Source organism: Lipotes vexillifer, unplaced genomic scaffold (genome assembly GCF_000442215.2).
Source record: "Lipotes vexillifer unplaced genomic scaffold, Lipotes_vexillifer_v1.1 scaffold1049, whole genome shotgun sequence".
NCBI classification, from domain to species: domain Eukaryota; kingdom Metazoa; phylum Chordata; class Mammalia; order Artiodactyla; family Lipotidae; genus Lipotes; species Lipotes vexillifer.
Window position 1 is genome coordinate 306,355 of NW_006799027.1, and position 22,706 is coordinate 329,060.

General features: G+C 42.0%; 1 protein-coding gene across 5 annotated transcripts in view; it reads right to left on the reverse strand.

The window, feature by feature from the left end:
• The window catches only part of NRP1 (neuropilin 1), a 140,324-nt gene that overhangs the window by 74,107 nt on the left and 43,511 nt on the right, over positions 1-22,706 (reverse strand). For all 5 annotated transcript variants that reach the window (XM_007471322.1, XM_007471323.1, XM_007471324.1 and 2 more), the window contains exons 3-4: positions 11,366-11,547; positions 4,867-5,094 (exon numbers count right to left, since the gene is read on the reverse strand). In XM_007471322.1, coding sequence (XP_007471384.1) covers positions 4,867-5,094; positions 11,366-11,547 — 410 coding nt within the window. The remainder of the gene's footprint in view (positions 1-4,866; positions 5,095-11,365; positions 11,548-22,706) is intronic.

Below are 22,706 nucleotides of genomic sequence, written 5' to 3' on the forward strand. Positions count from 1 at the left end.
TTCCCCCGTCCACAAAAGAAACAAAAAAAAAAAAAAAAAAAAAAAAAAAAAAATCCCCTTCTCTAGATTTTTTTTTTATTGCACATATGGTAAAAACATACCAGATGGTTTGGGCTTTGAAGGACAATCTGGTGTGGACCATTTTCCCCTCCAAGAAATCCATGGTTCTGTGCCTTTCAACTAAGAGTTATTGCTGTGTTCAAGGAGGCACAGTAGGTGGACCCTTCTCTGGAGGGATGGGCCTTCGGCAGAGGGGTGGGGTTCCCAGGCCGGTGTGTGCTGCCTGGATGCAGAAGGCGGCTGCTGAGAGCTGGGTGAAGCTTCACGCGTGATCGAGAAAGTGAACCCCACGCCAACTGGCCTCCCTGGAGCCCCACATGCTAGCTGAGTTCCTGGCAGGTGGCTATCTGAGCGCCCTGCTTTTTAGAGTGCTTGGATCCTGGGCTAACAGGTTTTCAGTTCTTAGCCAACCCTCTCTAAAAAATAAAAGGAAAGAAAAGAAAGAAACTAAGCTAAAGTGGTTTACTATTTGAGTTAGCGCAAAATGATGAGTTTGAATAGCTGATAACTTCTCCACGTGCTCAAAGTAATGGATGTGACCGATTTCTCTCTCTACTGTCACCCCTCACTCTCTAGCACCCAAATGTTTGTGTGTGTCAACTGCTTTATTACGAAGAGGACAAGGTGTCTGCCCATTAGGAGGACGGATACATAGGGCACCACGTGGTCCTGGACAGTGGCTCTGCAGAATGAGGGGAAAGGTCATGATATCAGGTTTCCCAGTTGGCAGAAGACAGCATCTCAGATGAAACTCTCACCGCTTTTTGTTTCTCTCTGGCTTTAATCCTGGCCACAGATTCTCCCACAACAAGTACTAGCTCTTCGCCAAGTTTTCTTCATTCTGAATGTGGCCCTATCACCAATTCAACACTTTCCCCTTCCCCTAAGAGCGCAAAGTTGCCAGCAACATATGCATGAAAATATCTTGCTGGAGTCATAAACTCAGGTCTTTCCTTTCCGAAAAAAGAATCCCATTTCTGGTCTGTATTCTTAATGGGAGGCTTAGAGTCTATTCATCCTCCCTCAGTCTTTTCCCTCATTTAAATTCCATTATTGTGGTTTCATAACTTTCTTTTTCTTGAGTCTGTGGGCAAACTTTTACAGCCTTACTCCTGGGGGTCTTTCTCAGACCGCCACAGCCACTGACCTTACCGAGAATACAAGCACACAAGGAAAGCTGCAGTCACGCCCTCACCACCCCGCGCTCAGGCTGCCTTCCCTCCCCTCCCCTCTACTGTCACCAGTTCCTCTGGGGAGGGCGGGAGGTGGAGTCTCTTTGAAAGAGCAAACAGAAGAGAACTTGTCTAGTGCAGACTCAGAATTTAGAGAGTCTCCATGACTCACTGGTTTATAATGTTGAAGACACGCCGGGTAAATCTGCCTTCTGTCCTTTGGAACATTGCCCCGGGACAGCAAGCAGCATGCAACTCTCTTTAGGAGCCCTCAAGATAGGAGAGTGAAAGCCTTTTTCGACTATAATACAAAGAAGTATTGAATTTTCCTGAACAACAGCGAGACCTTAGCCTAGCAAGCTAATGCAATATTGATCTGAGCCAGAGCGGCTGCAAGACCCTCATCTGTCTTGTGTATGTGCTCATTTGTGGATTTACATGACCACAGCTCTTGGGTTCCCTACTTCCGGTTATTGTGGAGCCAAAGGCCTAGGAGATGAATTCAAACTGTCACAAAAACAGAAGTATGATTCAAAAATAGAACGATTGGAGAATGTAAGCAACAGGTACTAAGCTCTCTCTTGGGGGAGAGCAGGCCTGCGATGACCATAGCTTCTCAGGTGTGAAGGCAACACAGGATTTGTGCTGTTTGAAAGATACACCTGCAACAGGAAATGGCAAAACCCCATTCTTTGTATTTTCCCACTAATCCCTCCATTAATTATAACCCTACCTCAGAATCAGACAATTTGGCTTTCTGCCACTTTTTTATGAGGAAAAAAGGCAACAATCTACTATAAGGAGGTACTTTTAACATGAGGTATTTTGAATAAATAAACAAGAAAGGGGATCATTTTGAAAAGGTACAAGATAGGCTACATCTACTTTTCTTAGCATAAACCTTTTGGCGGAGAATATCTGGATTTCGCAACTTTTCTCCAGAGAAAAGAATTTGCAACATTTATGTCACTTATATTTTGGAAGGTTGATATTATTGATATTTTATATTTATATTTTAGAAGGTTAATTTTAATATGAAAGTAAATAAAAACCAAACAGAACTCAATCCAGCTTTCATGATGCTTATTCCTAAAATCACTGATAATTTGGGGAGCGTAGGTCACAGCCTCAGTTCCAACTATTTCCCCAGCCTGGATGGACAGCTGGCTTCATCTGCACCCAGGTTTTGTGAGCTAGGCATTCATGTTTGGTTCCATAATTCAGCACAAGCATTTGCAGGCATGCTTAGCTCATGGCTCTCAAACCATATGTAAACTTCCACCAATGACTCCAGAGCCACTAGTTGGGAATCTATGTTGCTTCAAAGAGAGTGCTAGCTGGAGGAGTGGGGTTTGCCACGTGCATGCCTTGGATCTCAAGTTTTGGAGTAAACTGCTTCTCTTCAAAGTCAGTCTGAATCAATGGGTCACTTTCAATTACTCAGTCGTCTAATTCACTGCTTATGATAAAATGCAACATAAAATCACTTGATGGTTACAAGCCTTCAGCACCTTCTGGTTGTTGTTTCTGGAAAGGCTATCAAAGACTAAACGCGATTTTGCTGGCAAGGAACACTATGTGTTGAACTACATGACAAAAATGTTCCTAGTGCCACTGATAAAAAACCCAGGAGGACACAGTCTTTCATTCTGCCTAAAAAAGAATGAGCTGTGATGCTGTTGTACGCTGGACGAGACCAGATAAATACTAACAAATACATGATCACATTTTTCATATTCCAAAGCCAGTTTTCTCTGGGAATAAGTCAAACACAGCATAGTTTAAAACATGGGTGAACTGCAAGGCTGACAACCTGTATTGTTAAGTGTTCTTCGCTTCAACTCCGTGATTTTCTAGAGCCAGGAAATTACTACTTTGGAAAACCCCTGACACTAATAATAATGTGCTCCTTTCTACATAAGTTGGTTGATTGGACCTTCTTTTCAGATGTCAATTTAAATATAAGTTCTAGAAAGGAAGGTTGCAAATTTGGATTGTGAGCAAATAAACCCATTATTAAATGTTCCAACTATTATTACAATACTATTATAATACTGTTTTCCTAATTATCGGATTGAATACTTGGAAATCAATCAGTGCTCTGTTTGGGCAAATCTCACTACTTAATGAAGGAGTTCCGATAAGATCATCATAACCCTATTTATATGGTAAAAAAGCAAAGAAGAGGCTAAAGTAATGATAACTCAGCCATGTGCTCCAATGACAACATAAGCTTTCTCTAAACCCAGATTTTCTCCAGTGTTTTTAACTATTGAGGAACATACCTAAACTGAATTACACTGATCATTTTCATCTCATTTCAAAGACAAAGGCAATTACTTTCACATTATACTAGCTCTTCTTTTACAGTTTACTTAAATATTCTTTCCTCCATCTTGATAATAATATCTATTTCATAGATGGCTCCAAAGCTCTAATTGCATGATTTGTGAGAACTTCCAAGCCACCCTTTCTGATCTGTGCAGAGTGTGTTCTCCAGAGAAATCTTACTATTAAACCAGACTAAACACAAGACAAGCAATGCAGCTGCAACAAATTATTTGATATTATCTCCCTCTGCTCAGAACTTGGGTGTGTATTTTTGCCATTCACCTTCTAGTTCACAAGAGTTGAAATGGAGAACTTTCATGGCCACACGGCTACCTCCCCCACCTCCTTCAAATCTCTCTCACTTTCTTAATAAGGTCTGACCTGACTGCCCTATTTAAAAATTCCCCCCATCCCTCCCCCCCTAACCTTAGTTCTTCTCATGCCTTTACTCTCCTTTTTCTTCTTTTTCTGTTTGTTTATAGCACTTCTCATCTTCTAACATTCCATACACATACCTCATTTGTCTGTAATGTGCCCTGTTTATTACCTCATTCCCCCTGGTAGAATCTAAACAGGGCGGCCATCTTTGCTTTGTTTGCCAAGAGGCTAGAACAGTGCCTGGTCCATGGCAGGTGCTCAATAAATATATTTTTTGAATGGACAATGAATTCAGATGATAGGAACAAGGTGTACCGAGGATGTACTGAGGCGATTGGAATCCCCAAAGATAAAAATTCCCTAGAGAGCAGACAAGGAATCCATCTAAATGAGGAATGTCCAAATGTTCTCCTTCCTTTCCTAAATTTCTAAATGTTTTGGTAGCATAATAGACGCGTATTTCACTGTTAAAATTTTAGCAGGTACTTAACCTCTCTGGCCCTTAGTCTCTGCATTTACAAAATGAATGGTTTGATTTAACTGATGTCTTAAGAGCTCCCCCTCTGATGAGTTAATGAACTAATGACCTATACGCAAGTCAATGAAATGAGCAAAATACTTAAGTCAGGAAAACCATGGATTGGTCCCAATTTTGTCAGCAAAATAGTTATGAGACCTTGCATAGACTTTTATGGCCTCCGTTTCCTCATCTATAAAATGAAGGCATTAGATTAGAAAATTACCAAGTCTTTTGGGGCTCAAATATTTCAGTCATGGCTCTGCATAAAGTTACTGTTTTGCTTTGTTTTGCCTCCTCCTTTTGAGCTACTTTTTAAAGTGATGCATGTGTCATGATGCTTGTAAAAGGATCCCAGGACCCTTCCCCCAGATCCTTCCCTTTTGGGGTGCTTCCTGCCATTCTTACCATCAGGGAATCCATCCCAGATTTCTAGCCGGTCATAGCGGCAAAACATCCCCCCAGGAGGATTTGAGTCAGCCTCCAGGTCAAAGCTTTCAAATTCCAGGATAATCTCCAACATCTTTGGTGCAAAGATAATATAGGTGCATTCTAGGCTGTTGGGATATTTTTCAGGGAATCCTGGGGATTTTATCACCCCACTAGGTGTTGTGTAGTTCTGGGAACATTCAGGACCTATAAGTAAAAGAAAAAAGGAGCAAAGTGAAAATTCCATTTAAATGACCTTACCAAGAAATAACCTGGGCAAAGACGGTTTATCTTTCTAATAAAAGCCCACCATTATAATCACGGCCCTAATCACTCCTTACTCAGCCTTTTCGCAGTGGGGATAGGTATGGAAAGTCAAGTTCAGATTTATTGTATTCACCTTAGTTTTCCATTTGTGTGGAACAATTTTAAAACTTCTGCTGTTGCAGAGAAAAAAAAAATGACAAATACAAAATCATGTGGGAACATTGAATGAGTAAGCTACAGAAATCTCGACAGAGCCCTAGAGAAATAATTACAGCCCCTTCAAGCTTAAATCTTTAAATCTTGAGGCTGACAGCCCTTTACTGGTGAAATAGAACATTTACAAAGGCGAGGGAGAGAATTCAGTGGAGGGAGTTTGGGTTTCAGATTCCTACACCAGTGACTCAGTAACTCTACCAGATGTGACCTCTGCCTCTTTGACAAACCAAATGTGAAAGGTAATTCGTACATGTACGCAGGGTGAGTGACTCATTTGGAACGGTGTTGACACAGGTGTGCCAGTAAACTGTGGGTGTTGGTGGGGGCATGGTAAACTGGGATGCAGGTCCTGTGGCTACAAGTCACCTGATACCAATGTTGACATCCTAACCTTCTCCAAAGTATCAGATACAGTACAGGAGGTCATTCTAAAATGTTAATATATGTGTATGTGTTAATGTATATGTTTATAATGTGTAATTTAAATGACGGTTCAGTGTTATCACGACAACAAATTACAGTGATCTGTAATTTAAATTACATATATTGCAAGTCATCCTTATGACTACATGAATAACCACAATTTCAGTTCATGGAATCAGCACTGAATAGGGTGCTATTCACCACACAATTGAAAACCGCCCATCTACATGGACAGGGACATCAGCCCATCAGCTTCTGCCCCTAATCACCACCACTGCTGCCCTGATAGTCAAAGAGCTCTTAGGGCTCCCTGGGAAATAGAGATGACCTGACCCTTTTGAATCTCAGGATCCAATGTGGGGATGTCCAGTTCAACAATTCTCTTCCCAGACCGATGGGGACCCTGCGAGGAAGTGTAAGGATTCAACCCTAAATAAGGAGGCTTGCTGGGCTTGTTCTTAACTAAATATTCTTCCAAAGTGCCAAGTACTAAAGGCAACATATTAGGCATTAATACACATTAAATTTAACTAGCAGATCTCTATTTTTAGTGGCGAGGGCTAGTAAGCTGAATCTCCTCAGCGCATCTGGCAGCCTGTTGAAAAAACAAATCAATCGCTTTCTCCCCATGCACGTATTAGACAGCCATGGCCCTGGAGACGAAGACTACCTAGTAGACGGCACAATAAACCTGGTCGGTGGAGTTCTGACTTGAATACCTTCCCAAGCCTTCTACGATGGGGCTCACCCTTTAGGATGATGGCCTCGAATGCTTATGTATTTGATTCTGGTTAAAAAGTTATTACCATGTGGCATTTTGCCATGTCAATTTCAGGTAAAGAGATTGTGAAATGTGCGTCTAATTTATAATATGCTTCTAAGCTATTTGGCGGCTTCTGAGATGACTAGGCCAATTTGTCATTAATTGACAAAGGCATTTATATGCAGGTAATTGGGAACCCTTTAGAATTTGATTTCCAAGATGTAGGAACAGTGACCCTGGAGACCTCCAGCCTCCTCCCTGGGGAGTTGGTTGTCAAAGCAAACAGGAGAGTTTAATGCAGGTTCCAATATTTTCTCCTTCTTTAAAAAATAAAATTACCCAGGTTAGGTTAAGATTTAATGAGAGGAAAAAAAATGACAGGCATTAAGGGCATAATTTCAAAATCAAATAAATTCCCATGCCTTCACTGTATATCCTTGTCATGCCAGATCCCTTTATTTTATTTTATTATTATTATTATTTTTTGGTATGCGGGCCTCTCACTGCCACAGCCTCTCCTGTTGCGGAGCACAGGCTTCAGACGCGCAGGCTCAGCGGCCATGGCTCACGGGCCCAGCCGCTCTGCGGCATGTGGGATCTTCCCAGACCGGGCCATGAACCCGTGTCCCCTGCATCGGAAGGCAGACTCTCAACCACTGCGCCACCAGGGAAGCCCCAGATCCCTTTAGAAGCTAGCCCAGGTTTTCTAACGTATTTTGACAAAGGCTGGGGACATTCCATGGGGAAGCGGAAGATGGCTGGATGGCTCACCAGGAACTCTGAGCTCTAGTCCTGCCTTTATCACTGACCTGCTGTGTAGCCTCCATGGCCTCTTAACCTTCCTGGTCCTCAGATTCTGTGCATCACAAATGGGAGGTGGGCTTTAGGATTTGAAAAAAATTCCTTTCAAACTCAAACCTTCTGTAATTTCCTACTTCCTCCATTATACATCAAAATTTGTTTTACTCGGTTCCTTAATCCCTGTTGTGTAAGTTTGCCACAGTTGAGTGAGCACTTCCCCAAAAACGATGATGGTGGGAGTGGGTTGAGGGATCCCATGGTGAATACACAAGCCGTAAACAGGACTAAGGGCAAGCAGGTGGTGTGCCCAGGAGTGAGTGAGCTACTGGGGTGAGGGGGGGCACACACAGCATTGGCAGCCAGTGACACCATGCTTTCCCTGCTACTTGTAAGACTGAGAGCATCCTGTGTAGCCATAGGCATCCCACATTTCGTTGTTAAGGACCATAAGGATGGATAATGATAAGAGCTAAAATATTCTCTTTGGAATTATTATTAAATGTACAGACTTTTAGTCAAATAATGTATGAAGTGACCAATCCCGCTCTCAATAAATGCTGCCCCCTCCCTCACTGAGACCCACAGGAAATGGATACGGCTTCTTCCAGCATCTGGGCCTGGATGACCCAGACCCAGGGAAGGACAGGGGCAGAGTGGGAGGTGTGCAGGCTGGGGTTTCCTAGAGAAATTTCTTCCAGTGAATGGAAATCATTTTAGGGCTGGTAGCGCAAGGTTTTAGCATCTGGGAAGAGACCTGCAGAAGGGGAATGTGGTACCCAAGGAGAGGACTAGGGTGTCCAGGGGGCTCCAGGAGGCATGGGGAAGAGGTAAGGACTGGCCACCACTGTCAGGCAAAGGTGGTCCTCTAGAAATGCAGCCCCAGGGATGCAGAAATGGCCCTGTAATCTACTGTCAGAAAACCTCAAGGTCAACAAGTGAAAAATTAATGTAGTGGTTCAACTATGATTAGTCTAATTTATGTGTTTTGAGGAAACCTGAAATTGCTGCAGCCTGGAAGAAATGCTATGTTTTCAAAAGAATGGAGATTCTATAACATCATTAAATGGCTTTAGAGGAAAGAACGTCCGTGAACCTGTCTATGTGTTCGTGAACATATTTCTCCTAGTTCATGATTTTTATGGAGTATCTATAAGGACTACAATATGTGCAATGACTGAGAAAGATGTTTTCTTTGCATTTTTTAGGTGGTACCAATTTAGCTGGGAAATGATACATACACACATGAAGAAATTTGGGATTACTTAGGAAAAACATTTGGTTAGTGAAACATAGTTGTGTGTGTGTGTATATATATACATACAGTTTGTATATGTGTATATATGTGTGTGTGTCTATAAGGGACAAGCTGGGTACAAAATGAAGAGGAATAAGCTTAGAGCCTGGTTTCCATGGAGGTTAAAAGGCTTAAACCAGAAGAGAGGGAGGGCTGTGAAATCTGGATAAAGCACCCCCTTTATCTATAATCATTGTAACAGCTAGTGTGCATTGGATGCATCTTCTGGGACAGGCACTGGCTACATGTTTTCATTTCAGCTGATCTTCACAAAGAGCCTGTGCTAGATACTGTCATCCATTTTTCAGATGAGGAATCCAAAGCTCTGAACATTCACACAGATGGTCAGTAGCCAAATCAAAATTCACATGCAGGTCTGCTGCATCTCACTCAGCACACCAACCTGGGGCAGGAAGCCAGGTTGTGGGTTTGTAAGAGTGAAGCTGGGAAGCTTGGGAGCAGCTGATGTCAAGGCTTGAGCTTGACCTTGGAGGACTTGACCCGACAGGTGACAGACACCTGCTATAGGTGTTTTGGGGACAGTAGTTTGATGACTATTTGAGAAGCTGTGCTAGGATACGATAACATGGGGATTAACCACAAGGCAGGCTTGTCTGGCCAATGGCAGTGGACGTGGAAAGGAAGCTGTGACTCTCTTTTTAATTGAGGTATAGTTGATTTACAAGATTATAACAGGTTCAGGTGTACAGCAAGGTGATTCAAGATTTCTGAAGCCATGACTCTACAAGATTTTTGGACAAAAATCCAAAAGAACTGCCAGCCATATTGGATGTAGGGAGGCGAGAAGAGAAAGAAGAAAATCAGGCTTCAAGTCTCAAGGACGGCATTGAGGGGAAAAAAGGGCGGAAATCACGGTGCATCTGAGACTAACAGAAGTGTGGGGATGAGTTCAACTGGAAGGAAGCTGAAGAACTGTTAATGACTTAGGAAGGATCTCACTCTTTCTCCATCCACCATCTTCAGATCTTTGAGAAACACTGACAATGAAAAGTTATTCTTGCCTCCTTTTCTGACACTTTCTTTCTTTGATGCTGTCACATGCAGGTCAGCAAGCAAATGCGTGTGTTTGTGCATGTGTGTACATACACATACATGGATTTAGATAGGTCAAACAGCTCTCAACACAAGGAAATATGTCCATATGTAATCATGTGAACACACTGAGGTCCTATGTCTGCTGTTATTTATACTAAAGGTTTTCTGAGCATGTGCCCAGATGAATTTCTGAAGAAAGTTCTCTCCATCTATCCATATTTATATGGGACAGTACCAGATTCCTTTGAAATTTAAAGAAGTTGTGCCAATGCTCCCAGAAACACTTAAAACTCTCTTTTTTGTTATTCTCGGTGGCCACCGACCCAGAGGATCTTAGGCTTTTGTATTTGGTGTGGCTCGCTTTTTTTCTATTAAATAAAGCTCTTTTTCCTATATTCCAGGACAATACATTTAAATCTTGAGCCTCTGTCCCTGGAAGGTCTCCCACACATTAATGTCCACTTAAAAGGGAAAGCTGAATTGAGCACACAGCAGGAACCTACAGGCTGCTGTGAAAAACAGTGACATCCAGATAAAGCTACAATTTTTATCAATTGATATGTGTGTTTAATTCCTCAAAGCTGGGAGACTATACATTCTCAGATTCTATCCCATCCCAATATATACCATTGTGACAGAAGATTAGTAAGTGATCATTCTGCAGAGGGCAAGTGATAATTAATTTGGAAGGGGAATGCCATTTAAAGCATTACTATTTTGCTTCTTCCAGGAAGTTCTTTCCCCAACCATGCCTCCATCAATAGAAAGCCTCTTCTTCCTCCAATAGCTTTAGAAACTCTAAGGCTAGTGGACTAGTGCTTTGCTTTTCCTGGGAAATACCAGTTTTGAATTTTGCAATCAAATAAAGCGAAGAGGCAAGAGGGAGGGGATATGGGGATATATGTATACATATAACTGATTCACTTTGTTACACAGCAGAAACGAACACAACATTGTAAAGCAATTATACCCCAGTAAAGAGGTTAAAAAAAAGAATAAACTTAAATGAGGTGTTAAAAAAAAAAAAAAACGGAAGATGTACATGACTTTAAGGTAAGAGGGACTCATGCATTTTGAACTAAAGAAATGAAACTTCAAGAATAGATCAAACTTATTTTTGAATAGGAAAGATAAGAATAAATGTTCTTGGGCTTCCCTGGTGGCACAGTGGTTGAGAGTCCGCCTGCCGATGCAGGGGACACAGGTTCGTGCCCCGGTCCGGGAGGATCCCACATGCCGCGGAGCGGCTGGGCCCGTGAGCCATGGCCGCCGAGCCTGCGCATCCAGAGCCTGTGCTCCGCAACAGGAGAGGCCACAACAGTGAGAGGCCAGAAATTTATTTAAAAAAAAAAAGAATAAATGTTCTTAAAGGAGTTTTACAGAGTATATACCTTATAAACACTGGTCAGCATATTAGAACGATGAAATTGTGATGCTTAAAATACATTTTTAAAGTTTTTTTAAACATGCTTCCCCCATACACTGGGTAATTTTCCTCTGTTTAAAGTATTTTCCAACATCTTTGTAATGGGAATATATGACTTTTTACCAAAAGTTTAAAAACATTACTCCTTGTCTCTCTTTTCACTTTGTCTCCTGCGAGCTCAAGCAATGTTAATGACCACTTAGTCACACTTGTTCTCCTGTAAGTTACTCACCTCTCTTGAAAATTTCATAACGTATGGAAAATCCCGCCCCGTGTGTCTCATAATCAGAGACAAACTTGATAAAGAGAAATGGCCCTGAAGACACGACAGGAGAAGGGGCAATCTTTCCACAGAACTTTCCCCATAAACGCCCATTTTCATTTTCTCCATCGATGACTTCCACATAGTCATACCTAAGACACAAAGATGGAAGAAAACATCAGGTTAACGAGAAAAGTCCTTTTAATTTCAGTAATTTAGAAACCAGCATTCTCCACCACCATCTGTCAGGAGCAAAACCGCTATCTGCATTCACTGCTGGATTTCATGGAGAGGGAAAGAAGTCTAGCAAAATGAAATAATTAAAATGGACTACATCATGTCCATATACATCATCTGGCAACACAGAACTATTAAGAATAATGGTGTCCATTATACTTGCAGACAATGTCAGTTAAAGTAACCAATTAACAAGAAAAAGGAAAATCTCATGAGCACAATTCTCTTTTATTAAATTGTGTTCCTTTGTCTGGGGTTGGGGGGGTTGTCAATACATAATGCTATGCATTCTTTTCAAACTGTGAAGTTCTTTTAGGAATTCAAAATGTCTCCTTGGCTGGAGCTCTCCATAAATAATACTTTGATTTCTGTGAGCGACCCTCTAAACATATGGCCACAGAATAATAAACAGATTCTTTACTATTTAACTCAATTCCACTAAGCTCCAGGCTTCTTAGGAAAAAAAAAAAAAAAAACAACTCTCTCAGTATCCACTGTGGTCAAAACACAGATCATCTTCTCCCCAAACTACAACTTGAATTGCAGAACATAATCTCTTCAAAGAAAAAAGTTTATTTAAAAATGGAAAGTAACTTTATTTACTACCAGCCTTATTACCTTTAAAGGAATATTGTCATTTGAAATGGAAATATGACACACCTGAAATCATCAAAGTGATATGATTTTTTAAAATTCAGGCTTAATAATACACTAAGCAGACAAATGATGAAGGAAGTAGCAATAAAATATTACCCTAAAGATTGCACTGAGATAATGCATGTGTCTGGACCATTTCTTTCACTAAAAGGTGGAAATCCATCTCCAATAAACTAGCATTCCCCCAGGAAAACAGGAAGACTTTTTGTTGTTCGGCATTATCTGTTTCTTAGTGTCTTGTTCTTCCTTTTCGTTTTAGTTGCCAAGTCACCTAAGAGCCAGATAATCTGATTTGTCTTCCATACTTCTTCTAGAACTGACGTGAAGACATTACAATCCATTCATTGCAAAACATTATTTCTGTGTTTAACTCGGTTCAAAAGTCCTGGGATATATTAATTTCAGGAATGGCTAAAATATGGCAGTAACATAAACTGTATCTGGCGATTTAAAAGAGATCAAAGTGTGGGAAATCTTCATGATGACCAATGTCATCCTCAGCAATCCTTTTCAAACTGTCCAGGACACATGACTTATGTTTACGTAAAGTCTCACGAGACAACTGCAAAGATGCTATCAAGAGTTAAAGTGGATAGCTTAAGGCTCTCTAAATTAAAAATGACATTACCTCATCAGTTAAAATTGTGCCAGCTTTCTGTATATCAAGAAGAAAATAAAGCTGACACTGAATGAATGAAGCTCTAGTGTATGTGAATTATTGTACTAACTGAATTTCCTCTGCTGCATCTGCTGATTCCAGGAGTAAAATCACTAGCCGGCTAGCATCACTGTCCCTTTGCAAAACTATGGAGCTACACAGAGGAATTGTTTGTTTCTCTAGACACTGGGAGATGCTTTGCATGTTAAGACAAGACAAAGAAGGAGGATGAAGACAGCGTTACCTTCAAAATCCTAAGGGACTTTTCATAGTCAACTGAGGGCAGCTGGAAAGAACCCCATCTCTGTACTCATAAAAGCCTCACAAGTTGGCATTTATGCAGTAATTCCTTTTATCTCTGCTGCTTCATTGACTAGACAGGTCTGTGTGGTTTGCCCCACGCTTGCTTATAATTTAACTGTGATTTGAGCTGTTGACTGCGTTTGGCCTGGTGACTGTGCGTCCGGCTCTGCTCTATAGGCTTTTTACTTGCATCTCGACATGGTCTGAATACTAAGTGGCCGCATCCTAGTGCATTTTGCCTTCCAGACACAAATAAGAGAGGTGGGTCAGGCATTCTGAAGAAGTGAGGGCATTTCTGTGAGGAGACCTTTCTCCCAGGTATGACAGAACTCAGCTATTAGACTGCCGGGGAATTACAACAGTGGATGAAGCCAGTCTTTTAATTCACATTATCTTCTAGTAGTAAATACTAGACTCTCCTCTTGGCAACAGTAAAAGCTATTTTGAAAAGGGGCAGAGGGACTGGATGCTCTACCCAGCAAGAGATAAATCATTGCATCTTAAGTGCCAATTTTAGGCAATGGGATTATTCAGGGATACAATAGTTACATTTATAAACTGGGATGCTGCTATCATTTTAGCACTTTCTACCATCCAACAGGGCCCCCAAATGTATCACAGATAGCAGTTCATGTAAATATTCAAGAGGGTGTATGCGTAAAAATTGCAAAGGGTGATACTGCCAAGGAAGTTAAGAAAGCAGCTTGCTTCTCCCTCTGGAGTTGAGACCAGTTCCACCCCATAAGTTTCTCGCTGGCAAACGTGGTGCCAGGAATGCAGCTGGTGTGCCAGCATCCCTCCCCAGAGACTAAATGCGTCGCCACAGCGACGCACCCCGCCTGCATTGGCCTGAGGCCCAGGATCCTGAGTTTGCAAATTTCGATCCCCCAGACGGCTGCACTGCTCTGTTACTGCTGCCGGCGCGTCAAGCACCACGTTCCTTGGGATGTTAAGATCCTCAGTCCTGGAACCAAAGACCTGAGCAGGTGAGCCTGGAGGCACCTATCCGACTCGCATCCCGAACCGACAAGCTCAGGCTGCGGGAGGAGGTCTGGGGAATCTAATTCATAAAAGCTAGAGGAGGGATCACAAAGTTAACCTGTCTGTCCCTTTGGAGCCGGCTCTGGAAAAAGAATGTTCCCAGGTGACCAAGAGGCTGCGTCTGGGTCCAAAGTGCACCGCCCACCTGTGCAGGAAAGCCTTCCTCAGACCTCACCTCCCCACGTTTCATCACAGGAACACCAACATCAAGTGGATTTAGCCATCTTCTCATCCCTCTCGATTTTATAATTTAAAAAAAAATTTATTTTTGGCCGTGCCGCGCAGCCTGTGAGATCTTAGTTCCCGACCAGGGATCAAACCCGGGCCCACTGCATTGGAAGCATGGAGCCCTACCCACTGGACCGCCAGGGAAGTCCCCCTCACTCTCCATCTCTCTTCATCCATCTTCTACCTTAAACCTTTCCCTTCCTGCACTAACAATGGTAAAGCAGCCCACCTTTACTGGGAATAAGGCATAGATCTCTCTACCTAAGCTTACAATTAAAGACACTTTCCCAAGGTTTCAGTTTTCAGGTGCGTGGCCCTGGGTGGCTCTCCCATGAGTATCCCTGGCTTTAAGCTCATGCTTCTCAGGCCCCACGCCTTGCTTCCATAACCCCCGCTCTCACACTACCCAGGTATATGTGGGTGGTGAACACATTTTGAATCCTAATCCTAATCACGAGTTTGGTTTCCCATAAGAGTGATAAAAGAATAAAGATTTCCTTCTAAGAATTCTTGAAAGGATTACTCAGAGATTTCTTTTTTTCTTCTTCTGGAAAGTTTGAATTATGGTTTTAGGAAAATGGCCAAGGAAAGGGAAAAGTGAAGGGAAAATGAGAAATGTCTTCAGTCACTAAAGAGTGCTTTGGGAGGCTTTCTAGGTATGCGGTGCTGAATAGACGAATAGCACACTTTACTTAAGTTGGGTTTTCTCCTGTGAGTACAAATGACCCCTGACTCTATGGTGGGGTCTGTTAATGGGAAAAAAAAAACCCCAAATCCTCTGCAGGGTGTTGTCTGTACCGGGAGCTACTGTACCAACCCCCTCACAGCTTCTGGACATTCTCGAGTTGTTAGGAAGGGGGATTTTAGGTAATGGTGTCTTTTTAATCTCCTTCCAAGAGGCTCTCCCCTCACACGCATACGTACGTTAATAATGGAGAAATTCGATACCTGACATCATAAACCAGAGTGAGAAATGATGTTGGCTAACATAATTTTCACCTACAAAAATGTGTTTCTTTGGATCTTTGGTTTATTTTACACAAGGCATTAATAGCTATCCCAACTGAACAAGCTGTAAACGGTTACTGTATTGTTGTCCGAGAATTACCTTCCTTCCTCCCCAGAAGAAAACAGATTTGTTTTTTCCTCAGAGTATTAGAAAGAGGAGTTGGATATAAAAATATACGATGATGGAGTTTGGAGGGGCCAATTAGTTTGCATCGGTGTTTCTGAGCAGTTTTACATGACCCACCCCCTAACCATTCTGGCTTCCTTGCAAGGTTCTAATCAAGATAAATATATGAAAAGCCTTTTATAAGGTTCATAGACTCATGCAGTAAAAGCATTTTTAGAAATCTATTCAAAAGAAATAATCGGGAATAATGTCAAATATGTATGCAAAGAGTATTGCCTGAAGCTTTATAATAATGAGGAAAAATGGAAATAAGGCCTACAGGAAGAAGAAAGAATTTACATACATTCATATTGAGGAATATTATTCAGCCATTATAAAGCATGTTCAACAAAAGATTTTTTATAACAAAGGAAAAATGCTTATGATAAGTAAGTGAAAAAACTTTACACAGTATATCCTCAATTTTCATTCATATGAAGCAAAAGAACAGGAGGGAAATATGCAAGCTATTAACAAGTGTTTATCTCTGGGTAATGAGATTATTTCTGTATTATTATTTCTGCATTTTTCAAGATTTTTACAATTGACAAGTATTCTTTTTTAATCAAATTTATTTTGAAAGCACTAACTACTTATACATGTAGTAGCAAATCAATACCTTATTGCCCAGCTAACAATTTTATATTTCTTGGTCAGAAAACACTATCTTCTTTGATGTTTTACTTGGAAATAAATCAAAGGCTTTGCCTTTTGTTTTTCAAACAATGCGATCAATGAGCCTCCTAGTGTGATACATTTTTGGGGAGTACTAGAAAGTTAAAGTGAATCTGATTTGATCTCATACTTTCTGAAATGCTGGCAGTAACACTTGCCATTTGTACAGTAACTTCCCTGTTACAATATACTCTCAGATTATTATCTAACATGGTCTTTAGAGTAATCCCAGGAGGGAGATTATTAGGTGGTACCATCCCAGAAGGAGCCCAGAGCAGTAGAAGCACTGGCTGAGACACATGAATGAAATAATTAGTATCTTTTCCACTTTGCCCAGTGTGGGACAAGTTTGATTCTAGTATCTGCTCTTGTCACTCCCTTTCACACATATTTTTTGAGGGTGGGAGATGGGTATGGCTTATTATTTTAGAATTAGTCATGAACAACTGGTCAACTGGTCATTGTTGCTAGAAAATGCCACATCAATGAACACTTCATTGGTGGTCTTCTTAACAGTGTGCTTAGAGCTGTACAAACAAGAATCCTGGTGTTTGCAAAGGTATATGTGCAGGTGTGCGTGTGAGAGATAGAGACAGAGACAGAGACAGTGGGAGCCCTGGCCTTTCAGGAGTCACATGAGTTGAAAGTTTCAGTGGAGTAGATGGTGGCCACTGCGTGGGATTCCTCCTGGAGCTGTTCTGGCCCTCCAGCTCAGGCTAACGTTCAGGGACCACGTGGCTAGAACCCAAACCCAGTCTGGACAACAGAAATACGAGTGGGGCTGAAAGGTAGCTGTAATTTCGTTCTCTCCCTAGTGCCAGCACCCTGGGCCTGAACACAGATGGCTCAACTAAAGACGGGGCGGAGGTAGAGTCTGCATCCCCAGGATGGGTAGGTGGGAAGGGCAGGACCTTCTGACGACCCACAAGTCTGGAGCCAGCCTGGTGCAGCACCCCCAGGATGGAGCTGGCAAAGCCTAGATTCAGAGCGGGGGAGAGGGCCTGAGCTGGCGGAACGGCGGAGAATCGCGTAGCACTTTCAGAGAAACAGAGAGGCTGGGCTGTGACCTGGCTGCTGTCCCTCCAGCCCCCGGGCCTAGGGTCAAATACCAATTTCTTTGAAAGTCATTCTAAATCCCTACAAAATTTTAAAATTTGTACCGTGTACTTATATTTCTTTGTTTATTACATTGGCATAGTCCCCTTTCAAGTTTGTTTCTAGGTTTATAAAGTAATTGTTCCTTCATTAAAATAATGGCATATATTTTTCCTCGAGATATATTTGTTCATATATATATTATCTTTTTCTTCCTATATGCACACTCTGCGGATTATGAACAGGGCTGTAGGACATTAGCCTTGACCTGGGGCTCATTTGCATTTGTTAGAACACTTTCTAAAATTCAGTTTTTCTTACTTCTATTCTAGTAGTACTCTCCATACACCCCATGAGTCTAACTTCTAATCCACAGCATTATCACTTCTCTACCAGTCGTGTGTTTATGCATATTTGCAAGAAGTAAAACGCTCTTGACATTGTATTTTTTTCCAGTTGGGGGTGGCTGCCCGTGAGACACTGGGGTAGCAGGTTAGCATCTGAGTGGCATTTCCACTGCCCCACCATCCAGTTCCTTCACTGATCTTATCACCCAAACTCAGGCTCCAGCTATGAGGAGACCGAGGGTCTAGCGTCTACTGAACTTCAAGATAAGCACAAGTGCCAGGGTGCAGGTACGACCGCTGGCTGGCCTGGGCCATGCCACAGAGCCCAGGGGAGCCTGGAGCTAGACGACCAGGCAGCTTTGCTCAGTGGCTGCTGGATGTACTTCAGCCAAACCATCTCTCCAGCAACCTACTCCACTGATGGGAAATGGGACGTCAAACATCTCACCTTTCTTGGAACAAAAAGTTGCTGCAAACACTGTCTTTCGTTTAATGCCACTGGCCTCCTCAAAGGCCCACATGGTGTTACTCTTGTTACTCGTGCACAGGCTTCCAGATCGTTCTCTTCCAGGAAGTTCCAATGCCATAGAGTCCACCTGACACCTCTGCTGTGTGGCTCCTCTGATTAAAGCTCAATAAAGATTTCTATATGTATGATAGTCAGATAACCCCTTCTCAAATAATCAGAGTACAGTAAAACTCATAAAGCTGATCTCACACATTAAAACTTTCATTTTTAAGCTTCTGTAATGCCTCAGGGCCATAATAATTGAATATCAATAATTTTACTGCAGCCATAGAAAAATGGATCATTAATAGGTTAGATAATAACATAATATGTATAAGAGCAAACAGTCCCAGGAAATGAGGTATTACAAAAGTAAAGAAAGAAATATTTAAGGAAAAACTTTTACTGGAGTAAAAAGAAATATTAAATGGTTTTCACTGTAGTAATACAAAGGGATAATCAAAGGCAGTGGGTCACAGCTGGTCAAGACCAACTGGAAAGAAAGAAACTGAGATAATAAACATTCAGCAGGTAGCGGACAGCTTCCAGCTGCTGCATAACAAGTCACCCCAAATGTAGGGGCTTAAAACAGCACACACTTATTAGCTCATAGTCTGTAGGTCAGAAGTCTGGTCTGGCCTGGCTGGGGTCTCTGCTCAATGTACCATAAGATGGAAATCAAGTGTCTGCAGGGCCGTGTTCTTGACTGAGTTCTGTGTCTTTGTCACAGCTCACACCGCTGTGCCGGAATTCACTTTCCTGCAGCTGTGGGACTGCAGTCCTCATTTCCTTGCTGGCTGCCAACTGGGGGCTGCTCTCAGATCCCAGGGGCCACCCACCTTCCTTGCCACACAAGGGAGCTGGCCCTCTCCAGCTTCAAAGCCAGCAACAGAGACTTTCCCTCACATTGGATTCTTCCTATGCTTCAAAACTCCTCAGGAAAAGCTGAGTCCCTAGTGAGAGTTCACCTGATTAGGCCAGGCTCACCCAGGATAACCTCCCTTTCTCGAGGCCAACTGATTTGGTAACTTAATTAAATCTGCAAAATCCCTGTACAGCAGCACCTAGATTAGTAGGTGATTGAGTAACTGGGAGAAGATGTGTGTAACCAGGGGCCGAGGATCTTGGGATTCTGCGTATCGCTCAGACCCAGCTCTGGATGGACGCATGGAGCTTGGAAGCTGTAGTACGAACCCAAGCAGCAGGGATTGTCCACTTACATCCCCTGGGAGGGCAAAGGCTAGAAGGATACAGGGTAAGATGCAGGGCAGGGGTGGGAAACTGCACAAGGCTGGAAGCTATTTCAATGTTCTCAGGTCCCGTCGGCTGTTGGTTTGAAAGCCCTCAGCCGACCATGGTCCTCGCCTGCAGAAAGGAAAGCAGGGTTCTGGAGAGAGTCACGCTCTCCTGATTGAAGCAAAACAGACACTCCGAGATTGTCCAACACATATGTCTAGAGACAGAAGAGTGATAATAGCTTAATTCAAAAATAAATATATAAAAGAACTCAAGACATGTGGTGTAAAATAATGGTCAAAATACATATAATTTTCATGGAAAGTGCTTTGAGTTTCAATTCCTCATTTCTGATGAATCTCACTTTATAATTAAGATTTACTGGCATGGAGTCCTTCACACGGGGAAATATCTTTATGGTTTAACTCCGATCATGAAATCCGAAGATGCATTTCAAACGGAAGACCAGGGATGCCTCCTTTAAAACAACTACACTCCGAGGTAATGGAGTCTTCCAGTGTCAAACTTGCAAAGTTCAGTATTTATAGGAAAATTCACATGCCTTTAATTACAATAAATTTGGTTCCCAAGTAAAACGGTGCCATCTGGAAGATATTAACATCATTTACAACTTGTTCGCCTCCCTATTTCATAGAAAAGTTTTACTTCTTGCCAACTTTCCACTGTTCTCAGGGAAAAAAAAAAGAATTACTTTCATGGATTGTCTCAAGATGAGTTTATATAGCTAGTCAAACCATCAAAAAGTGACAGAGGGGACGTCTTGGACACGTTTACTTCCTTCTTATTTACTTTAAATACTTGTATCTCTCTTTTTTTTTTTGCGGTACGCGGGCCTCTCACTGCTGTGGCCTCTCCCGTTGCGCTCGGAGCACAGGTTCCGGACGCGCAGGCTCAGCGGCCATGGCTCACGGGCCCAGCCGCTCCGTGGCATGTGGGATCTTCCCGGACCGGGGCACGAACCCGCGTCCCCTGCATCGGCAGGCGGACTCTCAACCACTGCGCCACCAGGGAAGCCCTGAATACTTATATCTTTAAGTTCTGAGTTTTGTTTTAAATAAAGGCTGTTCTCTCCTCTCTGTTCCTCTTCTCTCAGGCTTCTCAGGGGGATAAAGTGGAGAGAGAGCTCAGGTGTTAAAAACTGGGTTCTGATGTGGGCTCTGAGCTTCAGGACTCACTCCTGCACCTTTAATCTATCAAGAAGCCCCACCATTTTTGACCTCCCACAAGGTCTCAAAGGGAACAGTGGGGCAGGAGGTGCCACCTGCCTGGCCAACCGTCAAATTAGCCAAACTGGGACAGCTGTGATTAAGTCCTCACACTCAGTCACTGACTAGCTGAGTGTCACTAATGAACGTCTGTGGGCCTCAGTTGCTCACCTACAAAATGGACAAAATGATAATTAAACTTACAAGATAACAGGGAGGACTCAGTGAAATACTACATGGTGATGTCCCCTTCCAAGTGAGGCTGGAATGCAGGAGAAGCAAAGAGACAAATGCACAGAGAACCCAATGTAGCACAGCTTTACTTTCCCAAAGGTATATATTACACAGTTCAAGACAGACTGTAGTTTAGGTAGTACAGGAAGTTTGGCTATTGTTATCTCCCCGGGGGATCTATCAGTCAGAAGATGACTAACTCTCAGAAGATGACATAACCTGATATTCTGAAAAATACTATTTGGAATGACAGTAGGTCTTGTCCTAGTACTACCACCAAAAATCAGTCAATTAAAGCCATAGTCAGAAATGGAGTTAAAGAAAATATATATACTACAATACTTTTTTTTTTTTTAAGAAATCACTAAATCCGTTAAGTGTTCCCACTGATGTACCCAACTGATTTAATGATCTGCAACTGGATTAGTGCTATCAGCATGCAGTGCTGAATTTGCTCAGAAAGCCCCCTCAGTTGGTACGGTGGACCCACCAGGGGATGACTTCCAGTTCTGGAAAAGCAGTGACTCTGCCTTACGGCATGGCAGGATCATAATCTGCAAGCTTCCTTTTCAATTATTTGGAAAAATAAATAAAGGCATAATTCTGTTTTAGACTATAGGACCTAATGTGCTAATTTTAAGAGTTAAAAAAAATCCTCCTGATTAATTAGTAATTATTCAGTGGGGATCTAGGTAGTTTGCTAATCAGAGCTGCAGGAACTAAAGTTGGCAAATACTCATTTTTTCAAAGGCTTTTTTTTTCTTTCTTTGCAGTAATTACAGTAGAACCTTTTCAGCATCAGGTAGGTGAGATTATTCATTCTGGAGCGGGGAAGTTCCTTAGTCTGTAATGACAACCCACTTTTTTTCCTGAAAAAGTGGAAAGCAAAAAGTGCTGAAGAAAAATGGGTCTAGTGACAGACAGATGTCTCTTCCTTTTAGTGACACCGATGGTGAAAGAAAGGTTGAGCTGACTTTTATGATGGCCAGCTGGCACCAACCCAAGTCAAAATGGTGCTGTTCTGTTCAGTAGACCCTTAACGTTTACTTAGAGTACAAACCCCTGAGCTAACCACAGGCAAGACATATGAAGCTTTTAGACACGGGCCTGATTCATGTATGGTGCTAGAAAGAAATTCACAAGAGAAAAATAGATCATGTCGTACAGAGAGTTTCTTAATCCCTCATGTTTATTGAAAGCAGCGTTCTGTTTGCTGTAAGTCATGTTTAGAGTCCGAAGCATTCATGCTTAGGGTATTTGTTCTTTTTTGAATTTTTCATTATTTAAAATTCTATTAAGTCAAAAAGCAGGTGTTTCAACTGCAGATGACTGGGTTACTAGTAGTCTTACTAACTAACCTAGGATATATTCTGTAACCCCAAGTCAATTTGTGATACAGGGAATAATTTAAATAATGAGAAATATATCATGGACATAAAATACTTCAAGTGTCAACCAGGGCTTTTTTTTTATGTTACAACATGGAAATTAGTTAAAAAACAAAATATGCAGAGAATCATTGGTTATTGGCCTAAACATTAGTTTGCATGATTTTTTTCTTATTGCTGACTTGCTTTACAGACTAATTAATTGGTATAAAGCAAGCCTTTAATTATCTCTGTGTTAGGAACAAGCTCATGGAGACAAGAAAGGATTTTAATGACCTAGGTGGCCTCATGATTTATATGGATC